The 26,183-nt window shown below is 29.5% G+C and overlaps 1 protein-coding gene across 2 annotated transcripts; it reads left to right on the top strand.

The window, feature by feature from the left end:
* The first annotated feature begins 743 nt into the window (after nt 1–743).
* Nucleotides 744–26,183, top strand: LOC123014331 (melatonin receptor type 1B-A-like). Of its 2 annotated transcripts, none has more exons than XM_044413392.1 (3): nt 744–909; nt 9,907–10,043; nt 21,395–26,183. In XM_044413392.1, the coding sequence occupies exons 2-3, from the start codon at nt 9,917–9,919 to the stop codon at nt 22,291–22,293; spliced, it is 1,026 nt and encodes a 341-aa protein (XP_044269327.1). In that variant the 5' UTR covers nt 744–909; nt 9,907–9,916; the 3' UTR covers nt 22,294–26,183. The 2 variants fall into 2 exon arrangements, with proteins under 2 accessions (XP_044269327.1, XP_044269326.1); XM_044413391.1 differs by having other exon boundaries at nt 9,907–10,097.

The raw sequence follows: 26,183 nt of genomic DNA, 5'->3' as shown, positions 1-26,183 counted from the left end.
AGATTTACTGTTTTAGTTTAAGTTGAAAATTGTATATAATCAAATTATTTTTATAATAAATCGAGTTTTTATAATAGTACAACAGCGGGTGTTATTTGCTCCACAAACCCTTAAGCTTCGCCGAACAACAGGATTGTAATTTTTTTCAGTGAAGTTTATTTTTGTTTTGATTATTTTTATTATTTACTTCTTTTTACCTTTTTTTATAAATAAATAATAAACAATAAACTCAGTGGATCCAGAAATAATTAAATATTTTCACCTTTATGAAATAAATCTTACAGCTTTAAATATAATTTTCTCATGGCCATAGTTCTACACTCAGTTACATTTTTTCACGTTTTGGGTCAAAAAATGTTTAAATACCTACAATTTTTACTATATTATTTGGTTAGCTTAAAAAGAGTTGAATCGGATTTATTTAAGAATCTCTTATTTAAATTTATTTATTTAATCTCTTATTTTAACTTATTTATTTTGTTGACAAAAGAAATACGCTTGATAAGGGAAGTTTACGATAGTACTGATTTTTACGGATAATTTCAAACACGCATAGCTCGTATTTTAATATAGGTACTAAAACCAAAACTTTTTTATTAACATTTTAACAAAGAATACAAGTGTCTATAATTTTTGAATACATTTTTTTGTTCACACACTAAGGGTAGTTCAGAAATGTTTGTGATCTGAAAATATACTTACTTGTTGAGCGCATGCGGCTCTATCAGAGAGGACGCCTGGCGTCTAGACACCTTCAGACTGCACGACCGCCTGGACGCTCCATACCGTCGTTGCTCTGATAACGACCAATTTCTGATTAGTGGCAAGTGTTAGTGTGTTAATACCGACTCCATCCAATTAATTACAAGAAATGCCACGCTTGCCTTAAGCCACATCCTCGTCTACGTGGTAAGTTTAATTTCAACACAGTCATTTAGATTTAATGAGTTAAGAATCAATTACTCTAGATTTTATCCGTCTTAAACATTAATTGTTTACTTTTGACTGAGATGTAGTATACGAGGATAAAACGGAAGTAAAATGTATCTGAAGGCTTATTCTCGTTGGCATTAATGAAGTAATTATTTCTTTGTTTCTTGATTGATATTTAATGATGATTGTAATTACGTAAAAGAAATATCATCAACTGGGCAATAAGTATTATTTAATTTTCTTTAATAGTGGTAAATAATTGGTTGAACCTATTGCAGTCTTTTATTCTATTTTAACAACGTGGGTATCTATATTTGTGCAATTTTTTTCTCTAATCGAGATTTCCTGTGTTAAATTGTGTGCCAGTGCAGTTTCTAGCGACATGATTTGAAGAGAATTTAATAACAGAAACGGATTTGTTAATAGTTTATTAGCGAGGCTCCAAATTATTGGAAGCCTCTAAGTTCAGCTACTGTTAAACTAAATATTTAAGATTAATTTAAAGCAAGTAAAAGTGGTTCTACTAAAAAAATTCTAATTGTATTTTCTACCAATTTTATGCCGTACGTGTATTAAGTTTTAATAAATATAATTTCTTAAACGATAAAAATAGAAAAAAAAACAGAAATTTTTTTTTTCAATTGTAGTGGATTGATTTAATCACTATTCACTTGCATCGCTTCTAGCAAAACGTAACGACTTACTTATATCGAACTAAAATAGGTTTTAAGTAGTATTAAAAAAGTGGTTATATTTAGAATATTATAAATTTTTGACTTGATTGCTGCTTGGAGCCAATAATATGACACGATAATCGATCCTTGTGCTTTATTCAGTTCTTTTTAACTCGTATTTTTATGCCATTATGTGGATGGCATCTTATAACATTTCTGCTAAAAGTTACCGATTGATCTACATAGATTGTCATTTATAAAAATAATTTATGATAATGTTGCCCCTTCAGCACAGATACGTTAGTATCTGCCTATCTTTTTTAATAATTAGTACAAATTTTAATTTGTAAAAAATAGTAGATTATGTTATTAGGAGTAAAAGTGATTGTTTATGTGGCGAAGCTGAACGTTCATTTTGCCGAACGAAGTGAGGCAAATGGATTCAGCTGAGCCACATAAACTCACTTTTACTCTAAATAATATATACTATTTTATCTGCAAACGATTCAAATGGAGAGAAAAGAGCAACACACCAATAATCAAGTAAATCACCTCAATAATCAGGACGCTTTGTAATAAAATCATAACAAATGTCACGCGTCTGTTTCGGAATTTGTGTTGAGATTTCGAAAGTGTTGATTGATTTAACTGGTGAATAACTGGTGTAGTTTATAGTGCAAAATGTCGAATGCTGACAACCTACCTCTCCAGAAAAATGCTGAAAAAGCGAAAGAGACAAGAAAAAGACAACTGTGGTAAATGTCAAAGTAAGTGTCAAGTAAAAGTGAAAACGCCTAGGCGTAAAAGGCGTAAGTGTCAAGTAAAAGTGAAAACGCCTAGGCGTAAAAACAGTGTTTTTACTCCTTGTCTGAAAAGTAAAACTTTTACCTGTGTCATTTAGTCATAAAAGTGGTCACTTTTGTGAGGTTTGCGGATAAACTTATTTATTCTGTCTTTTTAAAGAAAAAAATAATTGATCATTTGAAGAAGGAAGATATAAGATTTTGAAATGTTACCAGAAAATTAATTTTGTATTAGAAAATTATTAGTAGTAGTTAAAATACCACTTTTGTGCTAAGACACACACGCAAAACTCATTGAAAATGATTTTAAAATTCTTTAAAATGCTTTAGACACCCCAAATATTTAGGTAGAAAAATATGACTAAAATTCTGTTAAAATTTTTCGTGAAATAAAATTTTATTTCTAGACGTAGAGCTAATGATAATTGTTATTACATCTTAAAATGTTGTCAATACAATTGTATAAAATAAAAATCTCGTATTTTCAGACACCTTAAAGCGTATTTTCATGGGAACATGAGAAAAGTTTTATTTCACCAGAAGAGAAACTAAAATCCATTTATAGACATCCCAGAATTTGCGTATACATGTACATGAAGTGAAATTGGCATAGCAAATTGTAACGAAAATTGAATAACTTATTACATTTAGCTGTGTACTAAAGAATGTAGAATAATACAATTACACATGCAGTGTTTGTGATGGGACTTAAGTTACATTCTCATATGAAAGACATTTTGGGTAGATAAATCGTTATTCTTTCAAAAATTTTTTTTGTGATTCTACTTTTCAGTCAACAACCAAAATCTGTAAATGAGACTTAGTTTACAGCAAATAATTAATTTAAATACAGTTTTTCTTTTAATGACAAGACAAAAATTATTTGTGTACGTTCAAACAAAAGCGTTTTTATAACAAATAATTACAATGTAACTAACTCTAAAAATAGACATTATTACACAGGGTGTTAAAAAGAGATTGTAAAATATTTTAAGAGGTAATACAGGGTGATTCAGATAAGATAATGAGCCTGACTATCTGGCCATGTTCTCACGGAATGATAGAGAAATTAGAGAAGTCTTTTCGGTATGAACCCAATAAAAAATGTATGAACGAATGAAACATTAAAGGCAGGCAAACAGTTTTTTTTATAAATCATAATTTGCTTGTCAAAGCACTGTCAGAGCAACATGAGATAACTTGGATTGCAAATGCAAATCGTAATTAAAATTAGATCAAGACGTAAATGAAATTTGTTTTTTTGGTTGCATCGCCAGATCGTCAGGCTCATAATCTTATTTGAATCACCCTGTATAGTATGGACCAAAACAAACAAAAAGATCTTAATAAACATGAGTCCGCAAAGTACAATTTTGAAGATATCGAAGATTATTCGTTTTTTGAAACATTTATTTGCAATCTCTGTTCAAATAAAAAAGAAAAGCTTTTAGTAGAAATTTTAGAAATCTCATATTCGATATCTCCGAAACCGTTACTTTGCGGACCCATGTTTATTAAAACTTTTTTGTTTACTTTGGTTCATACTATTACCTCCTTACATATTTTTCAATCTTTTTTTAACACCCTGTATATATTTTATTGACTCGAAAGCATACCTAATATTTTATGCATTAATAAAAATATTCGTTACGAAAAAAGTTAAATGAATAAAAGTGCACATTAGGCACGGTTATCGTTTGATATTTACAGCAAATTTTACAAAATTAAAAACAAAATTTAATTAATGAAAAAGGTAGATAATAGGTAGAAATATACTCATACTCACTTGTGAAAGATGCCGCATGTTCTTGCAAATGATGTATTTTTTACCAATAATGTAATAAAACGTAATATTAATGCCATTCAACGACTTTTGTCTTTAATGTGAGGGCTTCACTACGTTATCTCTTTGTTGTGGATTATATTCTCGCGAGTATTCTCGCATATTTTTGCATTTGCGTGTTGTAATAATTAGTCATAATCAGACTGAGATTCTTAAGTACAAATAAAAAATAACAGCTTTTTGTTAATAAGAATTCACTATAAATACTTGAAGGGTGTATTACTGACAACATTTAATTTGAGTTTATTAAATTTAGTGTCATTTAGTATTAAGCGAGGTGTATAATTAATGCTCTAATTGCCCCTAATTACAAGATCGCAAATAAATGCATAAATTTGCTTTTCAACGTACCTACATTTCCTTGTCACTTATAAACTAGTTAATCGATAGTTTAATATAAAATATAACCCTCCATGTTAGCGTAATACAAAGCAGAAATTTCTAAGTCAGATTGATAAAATAAATGATACATGATATCAAAAAAAATACCTATAGTTAATTCGTGTCAAAACCTTTCTTTTCTATAAAAATATAGTTTCTCATTGCAGTCATGCAAATTATGATTATGATTATTATTTTAATTTTTCCAATATTAGGTACTCTGCAGTAAAGAAATCAGTTCAATTTTTAGTACGAATGTTGAGTAATGTGAAAAAGACTTAACAGTAGCTCAAGGCTTTGTAAAGTTTATTATTGGCAAAATACAAGTTAAGAAAAGAAGGGGACTCTTGAGACAGACATTTTTTCCTGTTAATTGACGTTTTACAGCCTTTTGTCACGAAAAACTAATCTAACAATTAACTTCAGTGAAAAGTGGGAGATATTCAAAGCGATAAGATCTCACATTTGACAATTGCAAACATGAAAGAATATTAAGCTGAATGTTCTACAATTGAGAAGAATAATCAATGTAACTACGCCACTCTCTTTGATTCCTCGACGCACATAAATATTTAATTAATATTCCGCTACCATGTCATCATGACCCTTTCGAGATAAAAACATGCCTTTGCAAGCAGAAAATCACATTAGAATTACTACTGTTGATCACAAGTGACAAATGTATTCTTAATTTGCCTCCAGGGGTTAACACTCCAGAAATATTTTTGTGGTGGTGTTGATTTAACGATGAAGTCACTTTAGATAGGGTGTCACATTTGACTCTATATTCAATTCGAAATAGAACGTCGACTTCCATCGATTTTGTTTAGGATAAAAGCAGCAAAGGTCTTTTGCTACGACTGATATGACATCGATATTTATTAATATTAATTCATGTAAAGTTTTCGAGTGCCGTTGTTTAGCTTCGGGGCATCATTAGGATATCCCTTCAGGATCAGCACTTAAATTTCAAAATGAAGTTCTGAAATGTATTTCAAACAGTAGATGTGAATCTTATAGATACAACAACATTGATTTTTTATCGCTTCCAAAAAATGTAGGTGGGTTAAAAAAGAGAAAAACTGAAATTTCGTACAATAACATCAGTGAACAAATTCCATTAAAATGTTAACTTTTTATTTCTTAAATATCACGAGAAAAAGGTCTTAATATTAAATTTGAAGAAATTGGATTACACATTTTGTTGTTAAAATTAAATAAACCTTTATATGAACCATGGACGTAATTAAGAATTATGGTTCTCGTGTGCACGGTTGAACTTTAAACATGTTTTCTGGCCATAATATTTTGGATTAACATACATAAATATAAAAAAATTCAATTTCATTAATAGTCATAAACTACAGTTTTTCAAAAACAATTATCATTTGTTCTATTAATAAGAGATGGCATGAATATGATTCTAGTTTATCTATCTTAATCACTAACTAACTAAAAACGTTGTAATTTTTGAAAGGGTGAACAAACTAGAGAAGATTATCCAACTTTTCAAAATTTGTAATCGAGTTTGTATCGGAGTATGTATTATTGATTGCATCTGTAGGCGCAAGCCTCGTAAAATTATGTGAAACACCCTGTATTTATATTTGACAAACTCAAAATAATTCTGTCAAGGCGTTTTCAAAGCCAGAAGTGCCACAGTAATTTATTTGCAAATAGGTAATTAAAAACTTATAAAACGTATAAAATTAAAGTTCTAATTGACAGATCGAATTATTTTTGATTTGACAAATGATGGTTCGATGGCAGTATAAACTTTTGCGAATTTAGCAAAAAAAGCACAATTTTTACCGCTGATTTCAACTTCCCATTTACTTGCTCATACATATATGTTAGGGAAAACAAATACGAATTTCAAACAAATAGACGAACCTTTTTTTTTATATCACAATTGTTACATCTTGATTATGCTAAGGTTGTGTGTAAAATTATTTCTAAAAATTTCCATTTTTTTTTGCAAAAAAAGTTTTTATTTGGGGAAATTTGCGACTCTATTTTTCAGTGCGTTTTCTCAGTTATGTATTTAAAAAAGACTACTTATTCCTATTTCTATATCTTGAACCTTGATGTGTTTGTAAGACGAGAGCTGTGACGCAATCTCGTTGCTAGAAGGAACAATTTTTTGTCGCAAATGAAATAAGTGATTTAAACTAATGACAAGGAAGATGAGAATTTATACTGTTTACTTGTATATAAATGTAGATACTGATCTGGTATCAAGCCATTTTGCGAAAATCCTGTAGAGATAAAGTATAATACAAAGAACGGCTTAAATGGGGTCACAAATGGAAAAGTTTATATTGGTTGGGAAGCGGCGAACAATCAAATTGTCGCTCTAAATTTTTCTTCCACTGATAGATGTCCTTTCATTATTGCATTTCGAGGCACTACTACCTTAGTTTGATAAATGTAGTTTGATCGTGTAGTAAAAATACAAACATAATGGCAATGACCCTGTAATAGACTTGCGGAATACTTGGCATGGCCACAACGACAGTCCTCCGAAACCATGGCAACCTGTTGAAGGGGAGCTTCCGACTAGGCACACCCATCTCTTATTTGATTGAAACTATAATAAATTCAAATAAATTCTTTTAGTTGTATTGTCGATGAACTAGAACCAATGACCAATATTGCTTGGTAATAAATATATAAATTTCAGCAGATTACTGGAATTCACTCGCTGAGTGCTTATAACCCGTCGTCCTTAAACAACTTCCTGCGCTCCTCAACGACGAATAGAGCGAATTCTTCAAGATAAAAATCGTGATTCTCTTTTATAAAATAGATTAAAAAATCACTTTAGCTTCAGAACGATCTCAGCAGCTTTCGCGTCAAAATTACCTCATCTAATTTTCTTTCTGTTTTTAACAAAGAAAACATAATGAAACTGTTTTAAGAGTTTTTAATTTGGTTTCAGAATAATGTGTACAGTTTAAGCTTTGCTACAAGTTTTACTATGTTTTGAGGAAGATAATCAATGATAAACAAAAAAATGAAATGTTGGATGAAAAAATTTATTTTCTCGAGAAAGTTGACTGGAAACTTTTTGTCAACTGTAGTTTTCCATGTTTTTTTCCATTTTTTCTATAAATACAAATGTTTTTTATACAAAAATTTATTTAAAAAATGTATGTAAAATATGTGTAGTTGTATCTACTGTAATTAACAAACCAAAGCACAATTATAATTATTTAAAAATTTGCTACAAACAAGAAATTTGAACCAAGCGAAAATGTGTTTTAAGTCTATATAAAAGTTAAACGTAATGTACGTAAAGGAACAGTGACTAAATTTAACCACAGTTTATGTTTCCAAGTTTTAAGTGTACGTTTCATTAAACAAGCAATGAGCATTAATTTATATAACTAGAACGTTAATTTTAGAAAAAAACTTCTAAAGTATATTTTTAAATAGTTAAAACAACTGGAATTGATAGCAGCCCGACCAAAGGTAGAGCTTTTATTTTCTCAAGAGCCATCCCTTATCGACAATTATGCCCATAGTACATACAACACATTTTTTATTTTGCTTTCTAAAACATTTAAAAGGCAAAAAGGTATTTCAACGACAATAATGTAAATTGGTTGCAATTAAAGTTTGTAGAACTTTGTTGTAGAATCGTAAAATTATGAGAATCACCCTGCTTATAATACAGGGTTATTCACGAGAGGGTTATTCCTGAATTTTTTTGCTGCAACCCATTGTATTGTATGTTGTATGTTCTAATGTAAGCGCTAGTTAAGATTTTTTCTACAGTTTCACTGAAAATGCTATAAATGATTTTATATGCAAGCTTACCCAGATCAAGGGATTGTCCGTGCGATTGAACATAAACCCTACAGCTGAAACGATTTTCTTTTACTAAATATAAAAATTGTGAGATGATTTTTATACAAGATAAAACTTTCCAGTAAAAAGGAAAGTTAACTCTTAAAATAAAAATAATATTTCAAACGATTTTCGGTGTTTTATTCAAACCTTACTTTATTTTCACCAAAACATACAATGTTTATTATACAATCCTTATTTGCCATGTTATGAAAATGAGCCACATGCAGAGAAAATGGGCGATAATTTAGTGGATTAACAAAGGCTTTTATTGGCACTCAGCATGTGACTCCATCACTTGCAATAATTGATTAATTACGTTGCTTTGTGATTAAGTTTTATCACAATAAGAGCTGAATCTAAAAATGAGACTTCTATTTGTCGTAAAAGCTTTTGGATTTTATTGGACAAATGTAAGTTAAAAGCCCAAGAGTTTCTTTGATTCCGCCTTATGTATGTAGTATAATTGCAATCCATTAGAAAAGGAGTTCAAAGCTGCTCTATCTATGTATCGTAGAAAACTGAATTTACCCTATCATATAAGGGCATCAGTTTAAATAAAAACTAAAGTGCAAATCTTATATGCTGTTGCGTGCATCAAATATCGAGCTTTTGGATTCAATGCGTGCTTACGATGCCAAATTACGAATCAATAAGTATGAAGCAGAAAATTCACGATGAACGTTTCAATGTTTTTAGTCAAGTGTAGAAAAGTGGAGATCATTATCGGTTAATAGGAATCCTAATTAAGTATAGTAAGGCAAAGTTAGATTAAGTTGTTAATTAATAAAGCAGGTAGTAATCGTCTAATGCCCTTGGCAGTTTTGATCGCGTTATATAATCCGAGTTGGAAAATTGAATTAAAATTGGTAGATGCGTTGAAAATTCAATTAATTAATTAATGTTTGACGCGCAGTTTTTTTATTATTTAATTACAATTCATAAAAAATATGTGCTTTATTACATATTATATCTTAAAACAGGGGTAATTAATAAATACTTGTTTTTGCTGATTCTAAACTAAATTAAATGAAGAATTATATAAAATGTAAATTATTTTTGTTTTTGTTTTATGTTTTATACTTTTTTTTATACTTACTCGTGCAGAAATTAACTACTTTTTTTTTCACTGAAAGCAGTTATCAGTTAAACCAGTTAAGCATTTATTTTTGTAAATTTATATTACTATGCATTATTGCATGTAACAACATTTCATCACTGCGTTAATCTTAATTAATATAATTTATGCCCCAAATAGTTTAATTTTCCAACAGCTGTGGCAACATTGTAAACAAACAAAAACAGTAATAATAATTAAATGCACATAATGTTAATACAATCATGCCTAGTTAATCAAGATTTGCAATTTGTTTAATGCCACTTCGTGTTACCACTAGTCACGTGAGAATTTTGTTCGCAGGTCCGTGGACATGGTATCCAACATGACGGAGACCAAGTTAGGAATGGAATCGGTGTCACCCGTGACACTGAGTTCTGACTGGTCCCGATTGGCTCGACTTATATTTCTTGCATCTCTTGCTGCTGTCGGAAGTGTTGGTAATGTGTTTATGATAAGCGCCGTCATGATTGAAGATTACCTCCGAAAGCGAGGTAAGAGAAGATGTTGCCTGACACGAATCGGCTTGGAAAAATAAATGATTGATGTTTCATAGGGTTCGCTATTGGAGTTCGTATTATTTGTCGAACGATATTTCTCATTATTTTTCATTTTGTGATATCTATATGATCGACAATAAAAGAAAACGTTTTTTATTTTTAGATTTTATGGTAATTGTTCAGTCGTTATAGAACAAAGATGCGAGACAAAAACGTTATTAATGATCGATCAGATTCTTTTGTATGTTACCTTCTTGACAGAATGTTGGTACTCAGCTTTTATTCCAGGAGCTTTGTTGGCAGATACGAAGATTGAGACTTATTGACAAAAAAAAAAAACAAAATTTATTGAATTCAAATTGATTATGGGAAATAACGTAATATTAAATATGTTGTACATTTGTCATAAAAATTCATTAGCTAGTAATGATTGAAAGAAAGTTGGGCTGTATTTGAGTAAGTTAGGAGGTAAACATACCACATTTACAATGTGTTCCGTTTTTATTGTTACAAATTTAAACAGAAGAACAGAATATTCAATTCATTTTAGTTAAAATTACATAGTTTGGTAGGTACAGTTGATTACCCTTATGACCTAAACAAATTCAAAGATAAAATGTCAAAATTTTTAATCAGGGGCGTCCTAAACTGAGGGGGTTTACTCTAACTACTTTGGCTGAAGTTTCTTGTCACTTTCAGCAACAAAATTTTAAATTCCATATTTTTTCACAAAAAAGAGGTCTCTTGCGTTTATTAGATACAATTTACCCTTTTTGAGTAAAATCATTTTAAAATTTATGTTGCACAGCATAAAAATTTAAAATTAAAACCGTTATACTCTAAACCCCTCCAGTTTATTAAGACACTCTTAAATAAAAACTTCGATATTTAATCTTTGAATTCGTTCAGGTGTTTAAAGTATCAACTTTTGTAATTTTATTCATTCTGAAATAGTGAGAAAACCCATTTAAAAAACGCACACCCTTCAGAAGTGTAGCTGTCGGTGTAGCTCCTTTACATAACATTTTTCGATTCATTTTCATAGGAAACTTTTGTCTTAAAATTGAATATTCTATCACCTGTTCAAGTTTGTTACAATAAAAACGGAACAGATAGATACACATACAGGGTCAGTCACAGGAGAGTTGCTTCTGAAATAATTTAAGCAGCAACCCATTATACAATTCACATAGGCATCTAGTTTCCTCATTTTTAAAAATTATAAAATTGAATCCAAGAATACTTTGCATATATTTTCATTTTGACATTTAAAAAGTAACAGTCAATTTTCGTTAATACAATGTATTATTACACACATAACGAAAAAGTGTACATGGTTTTAAGGAGAATGCAAGAAAAATGCTTTGTACTTGGAGTGGTATCCAAATCGAATGCATCCGGTTCCTGAAACATTTAGAAAACTGGAAGCCAAGTTACGACAAGATTGGCCTTCAATGAAATACTCCGTCAGAGGACTGCTACTGGCCCAGAAAATGAAATTAAAGTCCTTGAAGCAGTAGACAATTACTTGTCATTTTGACGACTTCATCCAGCTCATATTGATTACTGAATTAATTTAAATAAAATATTATATCTAGTATACATACGCTAAAGGTATTTTTGGTTGCAAGCTAATTAATTTCTAAAATAACTCTCCTGTGATTAACCCTGTACAATGGGAATAAAAAGTATGGAACCAAGCGTTGTTTGCATAAACTAATTACTTTACGAAAGAAATACTTAGTGCAGTAGTACTATAAAAATGTGATCGTTTTTCAAGAATAAAATTTTCTACAACATGATCTTCTAGAGTTTTTTTATATCTCACTCTCTAAAGAAACTAGTAATGAATTAACGTAAGGATTGTTGTAAAAGTTGTAAGCATTGGCTAATTTAAGATCGGTCATTATAATAATACAGGATGCCCCAGAACTCGCGCCTCAGAGAAAAATGCCATGTAAGGTAAAATACCAGAAACATGAAAAAAAAGTTAAGAAAATTCTATCTATAAAAATTTCGCAGTTATGAGAGTTTAAATTTTGCACTTTGATTCTATTTACCTCTGTTATGAAAACAATTTTCCAAGTTTTTTTGCTACAGGCTATTAAAGGAGGAAACAAGGAAAAATTGTAACTCTGTTTAATGGTATTTGGGCTTTTATTAGTAAAATTTTTGTACTTTTAACAAATGATTATAAAAAAGCATATAGAAGTTTATGAGTATCATTAAATAGACATAAAAAAGGTCAAATGTCAAAAAATAAATGGTAAAATTTTTTGACAGTTAGAATTTTTTAAATATTTTTTCCATGTTTCTGGCATTTTATTTTACTTAAAATTTTTCTCTGGGGCGCGAGTTCTGACATCTTGTATAAAAACCATTCAAAAATTTAATGCACTGGAATGTGATTGGTCCGGTTGAGGTAGACTTTTGACTATAGATTCATTGAAAAACGTAGCGCAATTGGTTAATTCAATTTTACAATTATTCACTAAGATAAATCCAGTTTTTAATCAAAATGTTGTATGTGCTCTTTATGATTTTATGAGCCCTGCGCTTTCTACGTGAGAATGTTTGTGACGGAGAATTTGCGCTTTATTACGTTTCGTTGTACTTGATTGAGAAATAAAACTTTAAACTTTAAAATAGAAATAGAAATTTATTGTGTGTGCTTACAAACACAATGTAATTTGCAGACGAGAATATAAAAGTGTATTTTTTTTAATCTAAACATTTTCTTGTAAGAAGTGGGGCAAAATAACATTAAACAGAGTTACAATTTAGGATACAGCTTCCTTGTGTTCTCTTCTAGTAGCCTGTAGCAAAAAAAAACTTGTAACATTATTTTTGAAACAGAAATAGAGTCCAAATAGAGTGCAAAATTCTAACTTTCATAATTTTAAAATTTTTATAGATAGACTTTTTTTAACATTTTTTCCATATTCCTGGCATTTTTTTCTGGGGCGCGAGTTCTGGCACGTCCTGTATTGGGATCTAAAGAATTACTTGTATATTTACATATTTCTTAAGAAGTATAGAAATTAAAAATAACAAAAAGATGTACACTCGTAATGTTTTAACACAAACTAACAATAATTGTTCTATAACGACAGAGAAGGAAAAATGAAATAATTTAAGAAAACTATAAAAAAACTAAATGTGTAGATTTAATATTAATGTTAATCATTATCTAAGAGCAGCCATAACAATTATATTTTTAATTGATTATTATATTTGTTTTAGATACGTGTTTCAGTCCGTTAATATAAATTAATTATTATTTATCTTCTCTGTCTACTAGTTCTTAGTAAAAACGATTATTGTTTGACATTTTAAATTTTTTCATATTTCACTGCTTTCGACAGATATTTTTCACTCTATCGGTCAACGAGAAATTTAATTAACAGATCTGCGATATTTTTTGTGAAAATAAGATATTTCAATGCATTTTAACGATTTTCTCTGATGAGCAATTTTACCTTTTCAAATTTTTTTAACGTTTTCTAGATAAACAAATATGTAGAATTATTTTAAAATCTAAATCCATTTTTCTTCTCTAGAAACGAAACTATCAGTTTTCTTCTTCAATAAATTTCCAATTGCTTCGATAAATGGATAAAAATAAATGGTTTGTCGTTAATTTAACTTACACTTCTCTCATGTATAACTACAAAAAGTTGCGTTAATGACGTTATGTAGCTTTCCTTCAAGCTATATGTATTGCTGCAAATGAACTTAAAACTGCTTCGACACCTAACCTTTACCCCATAAAAGTCCATCACCCGGAGAACTGCGAGTATAAGCTCTACTCACCTCTTCCATCCTTTGAAGGTTTGAACTTTGACATATAATCCATGTTGTCGTTTTGTTAAATTATTCCGTTGTGTATGATTAACCGTATACATGGAAAGTCAAACTCAAATACTCAATGGCTAATTGAAGTTTAAAGTTAAAATTACCCGATAACTGCTGATAGGTAATTATTGAATTAACAATGTTGTTAGCAGATTGTTATAACTTGGCCACCACATATGAACACAAAACGAAGTCAATTCTATTCTCTTAATCAGACATTACTCATGAGGATAGCAGTTTGGTTTAAAAGTTTAGTTTTTCAGTAGTTCCTGTCGTCACTTGAATACGCGTGGGCTTGCAGTAAATTGTACAACTTTAGCGTAATCCTTTGAGGAACATCGTATCTTCGAGTTTGCATTCAGGGAGTTTAAGAGTTAGTTTAACTATTGATGGATACCTACGTTTATTAAATTAAAACAGGAAGTCGTGATGAAGGATTTTGTGTCGAGACACATGGGTTGTTTATACTTTATTGCACTAGATAGCTGATTTTAGTGAAGATAATTACGACGACGTCACAACATTGAACTAAACTACAAGTTTAAACTTGCCGAAGTACTAACTGTCAACTTGCTTTTAGAGCTGGTTAATACAATGTTGAGAAAAATGAGACAAAATATGTGACTCTGGAATAAAACAAAACACAGTTGCATAGTTATTAGTATAAGAAACATCTTTGTTCTTTAAGAATTTTTATTAATAAATAAAATGTGTTAACCTGCTATACTAAAAATGAGATTTTATGGGACTCATCACATAAAACATTTTTATTAGTTCCAATCAACGTTAGTATAAAAATTGGTTTTTACGTTCAATACATAAAAACATAAAATTTTATTACAATTAGGTAATGACTATAAAATTTATGGATTTAGAGATATGCATGGAAAACAATTACACACAGAGCTTGATCAAAAGATTTTTTATGCATAGCTTAAGGTAAATGTAATTTATTCGAATGATTGATTGCGTCTTGCGTGTAGAACATTTTTTATTATTATGGTAATGTAGTAACTATAATTGAATTAATAATTTTACATTATTATTCAAATAAGTTATTGTAGTAGCTACTACTGTTTTATTTTATATCAAGCTTTATTTGCGTAGTTTTTTGAGAAATATTCATTGTTATCCTTTATCATTTGGTTACAGATTTTATTATTAGTATTATTACTATTTATTGCATAACCTCTGAAGGCTCTAGTATCAACAAATCACTAACTGAACATCTGTTTCTTATCTAGACTTCAGGTTTTCATTTAGAAAACAAGTTGTAAAGGCGCATGGAAATTTGCAATTAAATTGATGACGGAACAATTTAATTGCTCGAAAAATCAATTAAATTGTAAATTTGGACAAGTGTCACTTAAATCACAGTGAAAATAAAGTTTGAGAAGGTTCAAACGCTTTAAAAACGCAGTTGAATGATATCTTTTGAATGAAACGGTCTGGTATTTCTTTAATTAAAAATGATCGAAGGAATATTAAGAGTAATTGCTTTTTTAGCTACGAATATTTTTAATAGATATAATATTGGTTTAACCATTATGGATTAATTATGGAATTAAAATTTGAAACGGACGTTTTATTTTTTAATTAGATACATATTATTATATATATATAAATATAAATATGTAGAAAAAAAGTTCTAGACTCACTTTAGTTGCTTTACCTATAATGAGTCTTCACGCTGTGAAACTTTTTAATGCTTTCCTGCATTTATGTAATGTAAAAAAAATTACTTTTGGATCAGGGCGTTTGGCACAAGCAAAAATCATTAAAAAAAGATCAAATAAAAGATATAAAGATATGAAACGATCGAAAACAAGCCTAAAATCCTTCGACAGATTCTAAGTTTTAAGCACTTCAAATTATCTCAATATTTATAGGTCATAAAAAAAATTTCACCCGATAAAATGACTGGAAAATCACAAACAAATGTCTCAATTTTTGTTAAATCCTCTGTTTTTTGATCCTCCAAAATGGCATTTTACTTCTGGACATTGAGAAGCAATTTAAATCATAAAATAGAAAATTATAAATATTAAGGACCAGTTTCATGATTAAATTTAAAGGAGCATTAAATTAAATGTTGTTTAGAATGTGCTGATTACTACGGACTTGTTGACAAAAATTTCACATTTTAAACCAACACTAACTTTAAAGTCCTTTTAAATTTAATTATGAAATTGGCCTTAAGTACTTTTTTACTTAAAGCTTTTTAAGGTAGAAAAGTAACGATATCAGTTCATATTTTATTATTTTATGCTATTTTAATTTTCTTATCATTTATTTTATACTGTATAAATACTCGTCTTTTCTTATATTTGAATAAAAAAATATTTTCTAATTCCCACAAATCATCAATATTGTTATTGTTATGCTTTCATTACTGGGTTGATTATTATTTTACAATTCACATAATGAGAGTAAAATGTACTATAAAAGTTCATTTCTTTTGTAAAATGGTACGTAATAGCATACAAAATCCATACCTACCTACTGACTTACTGTTTAACGCCAGAGATTTGTATATTGTACAAATTATTAGAATTAGAGTTAGTCAATTAGTTTATACAGTGTGTGTCCCCGGTTAGATGAAACGAGTCTTGTAAAAGATAAGAAAATTTCGATTTAGGTTTTCATTTTTTGGGGTTCACCCCTGCTTGGTTAAAGATTAACTTTTAAGATAATTTTAGTTTTGAAAAATCAAGTATGCCTTGGTCATTAAAAAAATCTATTTTTTTTGTAAAGTGCAAAAATTTATTAAGAAAACTTGCTTATTTAGAATCAAGAGGCTACTATGATTTTTCATTTTTTCCCCAAATAATGGGGTTTTATTTACAGATACATCAAAAGGTTATTTAGTACTAATAATCTAAATGTAAATTTATTTTATTCGTAATAAAAGAAGTGTTAAAAATAAAATTTTTTGATTTGTGAAATACAGGGTGTTTCACGTAATTTTACGAGGCCTGCGCCTGTAAGATGCAATCAATAATACATATTCCGATACGAACTCGATTACAAATTTAGAAAAATTGGATAATCTTCTCTAGTTTGTTCACCCTTTAAAAAATTATAACGTTTTTAAGTTAGTTAGTGATTAAGATAGATAAACTACAATCATATTCATGCCGTCTATTGAGAGAACAAATGATTATTGTTTCTGAAAAACTGCAGTTTATGACTATTAATGAAACAGCGATTAGTTTGACAACTACTGTCATGGGTTTCCAAAAATTAAATAATTAAATGTGTATTTTTTGTATCCAGTGTTCTGTGACTTTTGTATATTTGGGTGCGTACATTAGGCGCAAGCTTCGTAAAGTTATGTGAAACACCCTGTACTCATAATATTAAACATAAAAAAATAAAAAATTAAAGTTGGCCGATGATTTAGAAATTTGGTACACTGGCTTAGATGTTGATTCTCAACAACTTTTCTTAATAACTTTTTGTCGTATCTGCCACAAAATTTCCCAAGCATACTTGATTTTTCAAAACTAAAATTATCTTAGAAATTAATCTTTAACCAAGCAATAAAAAAAGCAAAAAATTAAAATTTAAAAGACTTCAAAGAAATTCAAAGACTTTTTATCTTATACAAGAGTCGTTTTACTTATCCGGGGACACACTGTATATTTATGAACAAAAAGACAAAAACGGTTTTTATTATTTATTATCACACCTCAAGTATTAAATGAAAAAAATGTTTTTCGCAAAATTCTAAACATATAGTTTTTGAAATAGACAAAAAATAAGTACGATTAAATTCAAATATACTATTTTTGTCATTAAAATAAACGTTGACACGTAAACACGTGTAGAGTAAACAGTTTACAGTTGGTGAAAATTACTTCAATGAGCATAGATTATAACGTATACATTAAATTGTGATTATAATAAACAAGCTTGCTCAAATTATCAAATTACAAATACATAAATTACAGATGTTTCCGGATTAAGTTCACAAGAGAAAAAAAAAATTACTTTTGATTTAACGCCAAAACTGCAAAGGAAATAGTTATTTATTCGACGAGTTTGAGTGTAAATCGGACTCTTTATTTGACCGAGTAGATTTTTAAACTACGAGTGTAACGAGTGGTTTACCATCCACGAGGTGGAATAAAGCGTCCGATTTACACTCAAACGAGTGGAATACAACATTTTATTCTTCGAATTAGAGTCAACAAGGCTTAAACTTGCTTTAAATCTGTTAAAAATAATTTGACGTTTTGTATTGAGAAATGCCAAACAGTTGTCAAAACTTCCTTACACGGGAGAAAAACCGTAAATTTTGACAGTGTCGAAGAATACAACATTTTTAGCTTGACTTGATGTTTGAGGTTCTTTATCCACAGCTTTTAAAAATCAGGATTGTAGAACTAGTTTTAAATGCCAGATTTTACCTTTGACTTTACACCAAAAAAGCAAAGAAAATATATTTTTTTCTATAGCAGATGTTAAACTATTTCTTTAAAAACTCTTTTGAGTAGATAAAGTATCACTTTAACAGCAAGGGTTGTTGTTGCTTTATCTGAAACGAGCAAATCTGTAATCAATTCATTTCTCTGACTCAGTGGAAAGAAAAGTTAATTTTTTTCTTACTTTTGGACTTGTAATAATAATCTTTCTTTACTTTTGAAGTTCCATCACATTGGCGATTTTATTTTTTTGACAACGATGACACTTTGACAATTAATTAATTAATTGAATAATGATTGTTTTCGTTAAAAATGACTGTTTTTTTAGAAGCTGTTTTTTGACTTACCATTTATTAAAATTATGTTTTTTTACAAACATTTTTATTATTACAAAATACAAAACGACATCGTTGTCAAAAAAATAAAACGCCAATGTGGGATTTAAAACGCAGAGAAAAATTACACTATTTTTATAACGTAAATTTCTTATAGATTTTGAGGCACTGTGTTAAAAAAAAAACTTTTTAAAAAAGTCCGCCTCGTTATGTATAATAAAAGTGAGTTATTTTACTTGGTTTTATTATATTTTTTGGATCAGTTTTCTTTATAACAATCCAACAGTAATCTACTAACATATTTTCCTTTCCTTCAGATCGTCTTGTTTGTCACTCATGCTCCTTAAATTTTTAGAAAAGTCTAAATGCGAGTGAAATGTTTTTAAGACCTATTTAAACCTATATAGTAATAATTTTGCAATAATTCATCAACAATTTGAATTTAAATAAATTTTAAATCGGAGGCATTTGTGCAGAAAGTAGGAAAAGTATCATCTGTAACAAAAAAAGTGTGACGGGATAGAAAAATGTAACAATTATTTTTGTTTAATTAAAGGTGAGTTAACATAAAAATAGTAATTCGATTAAAGGTTGTATTGTTTGTAGACTATAGTGTTATTAGTTATTACAAGCTCAACATTAAGAGAAAAATTAAATTTTCTTTCTACTGAGTGAAAATAATGAACTTTTAAATAAATATAAAAAACGAAAGAAACTAGCTATTCGTTCATACAAAATACAAAAAGTAAATCACAAAAATTTTGTTAAGGTAATGAAATACATGGGCATGCATTTTTTTCTCTAAAATTTGCTTAGTGTCATTTTGCAAATTATTATAATCACCATTTAATAATTTGTACTCATTGAAGAAATTTACCGTTTTGAAGAAACGTGTATCCTCGAGTCCGGACCAACTTCCTAAATAAGGGTCTTTCGACATTATAACTTATAGTCCGGTCAAAATAAACATTTTAAATAACTAAAATTCCGACAGAGCTAAATTTTGGTGGAGATATTGAGTACACCATTAGGAATAAAGTGTCAAAAGTCCCCATCGATCCCATGTGTGCTAAAAAAGTTATTCGGGGTCAAAGGTCGAAATTTGAAGTTTTTTAGATTTTTTTCGAAAACGGTAAGTTTTATCAAAAAAGTAGCCCAGACAAAAAATATAGATCTTGAAATTATCTACAAAATGGTCCTTATACTTTTTTTCTAACAATCACCATTCCTGAGATATCGCGATTCTAAAAGTTGAAGGAGTCACGTTCTACATGGTATGCACATACAGAGTGCGTCAGAACTTCCGCTTCAAAGACAAATGCCATGTAGGGTAAGGTACCACAAACATAGAAAAAATTAAAAAAAAAACTATCTATAAAAGTTTCAAAGTTATGAGAGTTTAAATTTTGCACTTTGACTCTATTTATTTCTGTAGGGAAAATAATTTTCCAAGTTTTTTTGCTACAGGCCATTAGAAGAAGAAACAAAAAAGCTGTGTCCTAAATTGTAACTCTGTTCAATGTTATTTGTGGCTTTTATTGGCAAAACTTTTGTACCTTTACTAGATAATTGTAAAAAAAACATATACAAAATCATCAGTATTATTAAATAGACATAAAAAAATAGTCAAATGTCAAAAAACAAATGTCAAATTTTTTTGACAGATAAAATTTTTTAAACATTTTTTTATGTTCCTGGTATCTTATTTTACTTGAAATTTTTCTTCTACTTCATTAAACTTATAAATATCTCGATTCCATTAGAATTAAAAAGAATTTATTTGGTAATACATACAGGTTGTTCAAAAAATCGCGCATTTCCTTGAAAGGGAGTAATTGGGTAGTCCCCAGAGTACTGAAAAAATGTTTAAAAAATTCTATCTGTCAAAAAATTTTGACATTTATTTTTTGACATTTGTCATTTTTTTATGTCTATTTAATAATACTGATGACCTTGTATATGTTTTTTTATAATTATTTGATAAAGGTACAAAAATTTTGTCAATAAAAGCTACAAATAATATTAAGCAGAGTTACAACTTAGGATACAGCTTCTTTGTTTCCTTTTCTAATAACCTGTAGCAAAAAAACGTGGAAAATTATTTATCCTACAGAAATAAATAATAGTCAAAGTGCAAAATTTAAACTCTCATAACTTCGAAATTTTTATAGATAGAATTTTTTAAATTTTTTTTATGTTCCTGGTACCTTACCCTACATGGCATTTGTCTTTGGGGCGCGAGTTCTGGCGCACTCTGTATGTGCATATGATGTAGAACGTTACTCCTTCAACTTTTAAAATCGCGATATCTCAGGAATGGTGATTCTTGGAAAAAAAGTATAAAGACCATTTTGTAGATAATTTTAAGATCTATAATTTTCGTCTGAGCTACTTTTTTGATAAAACTTGCCGTTTTCGAAGAAAATCTAAAAAACGTCAAATATTGACCTTTGACCCCGAATAACTTTTTTAGCACACATGGGATCGATGGGGACTTTTGACACTTTATTTCTAATGGTATACCCAAGGTCTCCACCAAAATTTAGCTCTGTCGGAATTTTCGTTATTTGACCACTATTTTTATGACTAATTTGACCGGACTATTATGTATTTTAGTATTTTCCAACGATAAAACTTAAAAATAAGCTTTAGGTAAATTTTCGTCTTGTTTTAGGTAACACGTTTGTGGTAAGCGTGGCATTCGCCGATCTGCTCGTGACGGGGCTAGTAATCCCTGCATCCGCCGTGGTCATACTGGCGGGTCTTCCGGAGAACCTCCCTGTCTGCAAATTCCAATGGTTCCTCGCGACGCTATGTTTTCTGGTAACAGTCCTTTCTCTCACAGCAATTGCTGCCGAAAACTACGCCCGTTTGTGCTACTCTTCGACAACATACGACCTTTTAAGTCGCAGCAAGATCACCACCATTCTTTTGTTACTATGGATTGTAAGTTCCGTCACTTCGAGTCTCCAATTTGCCACTGATTTGACCTTCGATTACTGCACCAGGAAAAATCCCGGTCTGATCCCCTACCAGGCGACCATTGGGGTGGTGTTTGTGTTTTTACCCATAATTTTGACGCTTTTTAGTTACGTACGAACCGCATTTCACATACGAAAAGCCAAAACAAGGCCCAACTTCAAACCGCCCGTCACCTTCAACTGGGACTATTCCCTCATGCACAGTAATTTGTACAGTTTTCTTTTGTTTGTGGTCTTCTGGCTTCCGTTTGGCGTGGTTCTTGCGGTCGGAACTGTGAAGGAAGTTCACAACAGTTTGTTTTATAAGTTGGCTTGGTTGGGGATTACCAAATCTTGTATTAACAGTATTTTGTACTGTATTACCAACAGACATTTTCGGGGAGCTTATGTTAACTTGTTTCACTACTGCTGCTGCAAAACCACTGTGACCTTCTCGAGGAGGCAACGACCGGAGGGCGTGAGACCCTCCGGGGACGTCCGGGTTCATATCATTCCAGGTTATAACATGTATTGCAGTCCCCAGAGAAGCCGCGAGGGACAAAGCAAGAGGTGCTCGTCTCGGCCCAACGGAAGAGATGTATACGAATTATGATGAGACGATTATTACACCACCAGCAGAGGGGTGTGGATTTAGATAACAAATTTGTCAAGAATTTTTTTTATATTACGACTTTTTTGAGAAAATTTCGTATATAAGAGATTTTTGGTGAGAATCGAATCCTGCAAGTGTTTATAATCGAACAGAGCTTTATTTCCGCTGTAATATGAAAATATTGTGTATGCACAAAATATGCAAACATTCCACAACATCAGTATTTTGTTGACTAACTTTTTGAGCTTTATTATTAGAAAACATTCCTTTAAGTTAAGTTGATTAATTTTAGTGTTATACACTTCGAATAACTTTCCGAGACTCGAACAGATTTTAAAGCATTTGTAAACATATGTTTCAAAGTTTGCTAAATTCAAATAAACCTTCTTAATCGATGTATCTTGGATCTTAATTTACTGCACACGCGCAGTTTTTAACGCCTTTTTAAAGCTTTAATTAATCATTATGGAAATTACTTCAAAAGACTGACTCGTAATTTTATTATAAAACAACTTGCGATGTGTCAGAATTTATATTCAGCGTTAGTGTTATTACCTTGCCTTATTAAATTAAAAACACTTTTCTACAAGACAATTACGTTTATTCATTAAAACTACAAAGTGTAATATTGTTGTTTTATTGCATCTCAACTTTTATAAGCAAGATTAGGCTTGTGAAAAGTTTATTTACAAACTTATTGTTTAAACAGAGTCTATTATAAAAGTTTATTAAAGTTTGCTCAGTGTAAATAAAGCCAAAAATATTTATTTTGCGATAAATAACTGTTTGCAACAATCTTTGACCCGGCGCATCCACCATTTTTGGCGCACCATTGCTAAAATAGTCCGTTGCAACACAAAGACCGTCCATAATATTACTTGAAAGATTATATTAAAAATATGAAATACAATGTAAGGAAAAATACATTTAGCATTTTGCAGTGTTATAATTAAAAGGCATAAGGATAATTCCATAATATGCTTGATACAAAATTAAATTAAAAATTCCCATTTTAAAACTAGTTTTGTATAATAATATAATTTTTTCAGTTATTATTGAAAATGCTAATCGTGTGGTGAACTTTTAAGAAATATAAATATCGGGAGACTGTAAAGTGATTGTGATTTTTTATCTAAGTTGGTATCAAATTTAAAATTTTAATTTTACAACCTTGACTTTCAAATTCAAATTTTTATAGGCAATTGTCATTAGAAGGATTACTAATAATTCAGTGCCAATAGATTTTTTTGTCACAAACATTAAAAGTCACCCGTTATTTTGTTTCTACTTATATTTTAATTTAGAAACCTTTACAATTAAATCCTTAAAGTTTCATCTAACTTACTTGTGACACTGGTTTTAAATCAATTCTTTGATACCATTATAAAAACTACTTATACTATATACAGTTACCTACATTAACATCTTGATAACTATTATTATTATATTTTTCTTGATAAAAACGCTAAATGAATTTTTCGATTCCTGCATACTCACCTCTACATTAACGCTTAACATACCGCACAAATTTTTTTTAAGATGTTGTTAAATTGTTATTATAATTATTACTAGCTCTAAATACCACTTAGGATAATTTTCCTTACTTGTTGATCTGGCATGATGTCCGGCCAGAATATGTTATTCAACTCGTATTGTTTTATGCAATAATATGAGAAATGAGATCCAAGATTCATCATGTGTGGACTATATGTTTGATTTGATCGATTTGCACTTGGTAAAATATACATGGCATCCGCTTTTTAAAGAATCAAAATATAGTTCAAAATTTTTGCGGACCTAATACCTGAGTGCCTATCGCAATATTATTACTTTACTTTAATTGTAGACAATACTGAAATTTATCAAAATGGTATTTTATTATTATAATATTACTAAATTTAATCGCACCAACTATAACTGTGTAACTTTACTCGAAATGTTTTATTCATACATATATTTATGGATATAAATGTACCCATTTCCTAATGTAATAACATGCTTGAGGAAACGTAAACTGGTCTATATAATATTGCGTTATTATGAGTTTTTCCACAAGCAAAATATGAGAAATTACTATTATTTAGGTAAAATAAAATAAAAATTGTTATGAAATAAGCAAATCTGTCGGAAAAATTTATCAAATTATTATAAGGTTGAAAAGTAATGTTGTACACTTTTCCAACCTACATTTAATGATTCCTTTTAAGTATTAATTTTCTGGCAGATTTGTTTTATTAAGAATATTTTTGGAATCAGATAAAACTCACGAAACAAAACAACCAAATGTCCAATAAAATAACTCATAAAAATAAAATAACATGCAAAAATTGGTCGTAACATATAATAAATGTTGCCTTCTTCCCAGCTGTGATCTCTCTAACGAAAAATATACATTAAAATGTAACATAATGTGATAAGGGACCATTGTGCTAAATGGATTGTTGGTGATTACGATTGCATTTTTATTAAAAATGAAACTAAAATTGCTGGATTACATAAACGGAGATTATTAGGTCTGTCAACTGCTTTTCAAAAATGCTTTCAGTTTAATTCATATTTATTCAAAATTACACACAAGTTTAAAACAAGAACTTTTGCTTCTTGACTTGTGGTGGAAAATCTCGAGGACAAGTCTGAGTTTCTTGGCTAACTTTTAGGGGGGCTTGGCTTATCGGGTCTTCTTCGTCGAATGTTTTTCTTAGGATATCTTCGATAAAGTCTGAACAAGCTTTTGATAAAAACTCTTTTGTCATGTACTTAGCCTGAATGAGATTTGTTTGTTTATCCTGCATTTTTCACTAAAAATTTAAACACTCACAGAGGACTTTGACACTTTTAATGATTTGTAAAATGTCACAGATTTGTTACTAGATTTAAAATTGTATAATTTTCGGATGTATTTTAGCACAATGCACAAAACTAGAAGATTTGGAATAAGACTTAAAATGGCAAAGATTTTTAAGCAAAAGTTAAAGGCATTTAGTTGTAGTAAAAAAATAACAAATGTTATACATTCGTTACGTATTTCGTTATGTGACGAAAAAAAATACAAAGATAACTCTTAATTAATATTGACTAATTTTAAATGGTATGTTTTCGAATTTTCATACAAGTGTACAGATTTTTTTTTGACTTTCGATGGACATCGAACTGGGGATTTAGAGATCTTCCATTTAACGTTTGTGCAATTGGTTAGTGTTGACCACTTAGCGTTATTGAAAAGCAGTGAAAATCTTATGCTGTATTTAAATAAATGTACTAAATGTCCAGACTTTATAAAATTAAATGTAAATGTGTAAAATATTCTATTTGTATTATGAATGTGTTCAATGTGCATTTCATTTTTGTAAAACTGTTATAATTTAGAAATTTGTGAAGCAGATTGTGAATTTTCAGGCATGAAATTCGGTGTTAGTTTAACAAAACCTCACAGTCTGTCTTACAAACACTAGTGTTTTCTTGATTTATCCCTCTGCTTCAGAGGATAAGCGGTATTCTAAATGGAAATATGTATTCTTATACTATATACATTATAAATGTTGTGATATAAACGAGTAAATACAAAAAAATATTGATGGTCCATATGTAATACAAAGTATTAGATCGTAATAATGTTTAATTTCAGATGAAACAAGAGCCTCGGGTTGGAGACATTGAATATTCAATGATGCTCTTGGTAGATAAATAACTATTATACATTTATATTTAGAAGAAGTCAACTCAAAATTATCGAACGAATTTATACCAAATTTTTATTCTTCTAAACATAAGTTGTAAACAACTAAAAAGCACAGTAAGTTTCATTATACATTCATTTGCAAAAGCTTTATGTGGGCAATAATGTAATATACTCTCAATGTAAAATGTATGTAGATTTTATAAGTTGTAAT

The sequence above is a fragment of the Tribolium madens genome, unplaced genomic scaffold (assembly GCF_015345945.1).
Source record: "Tribolium madens isolate multiple individuals breed KSU strain unplaced genomic scaffold, Tmad_KSU_1.1 Scaffold_97;HRSCAF=244;Tcas5.2_LG3a, whole genome shotgun sequence".
In the NCBI taxonomy this organism is placed as follows: domain Eukaryota; kingdom Metazoa; phylum Arthropoda; class Insecta; order Coleoptera; family Tenebrionidae; genus Tribolium; species Tribolium madens.
Note: the sequence above shows the minus strand (reverse complement) of the source record. Positions and strands in the feature narration are given on the sequence as shown.

What these genes read in the sequence shown, in the direction of transcription:
- LOC123014331 (XM_044413391.1), top strand. Translation starts at nt 9,917, where the DNA reads ATGGTATCCAACATGACGGAGACCAAGTTAGGAATGGAATCGGTGTCA. An exon ending in AGATTACCTCCGAAAGCGAG is followed by an intron (nt 10,098 to 21,394) that starts GTAAGAGAAGAT and finishes GTCTTGTTTTAG; the next exon opens with GTAACACGTTTGTGGTAAGC.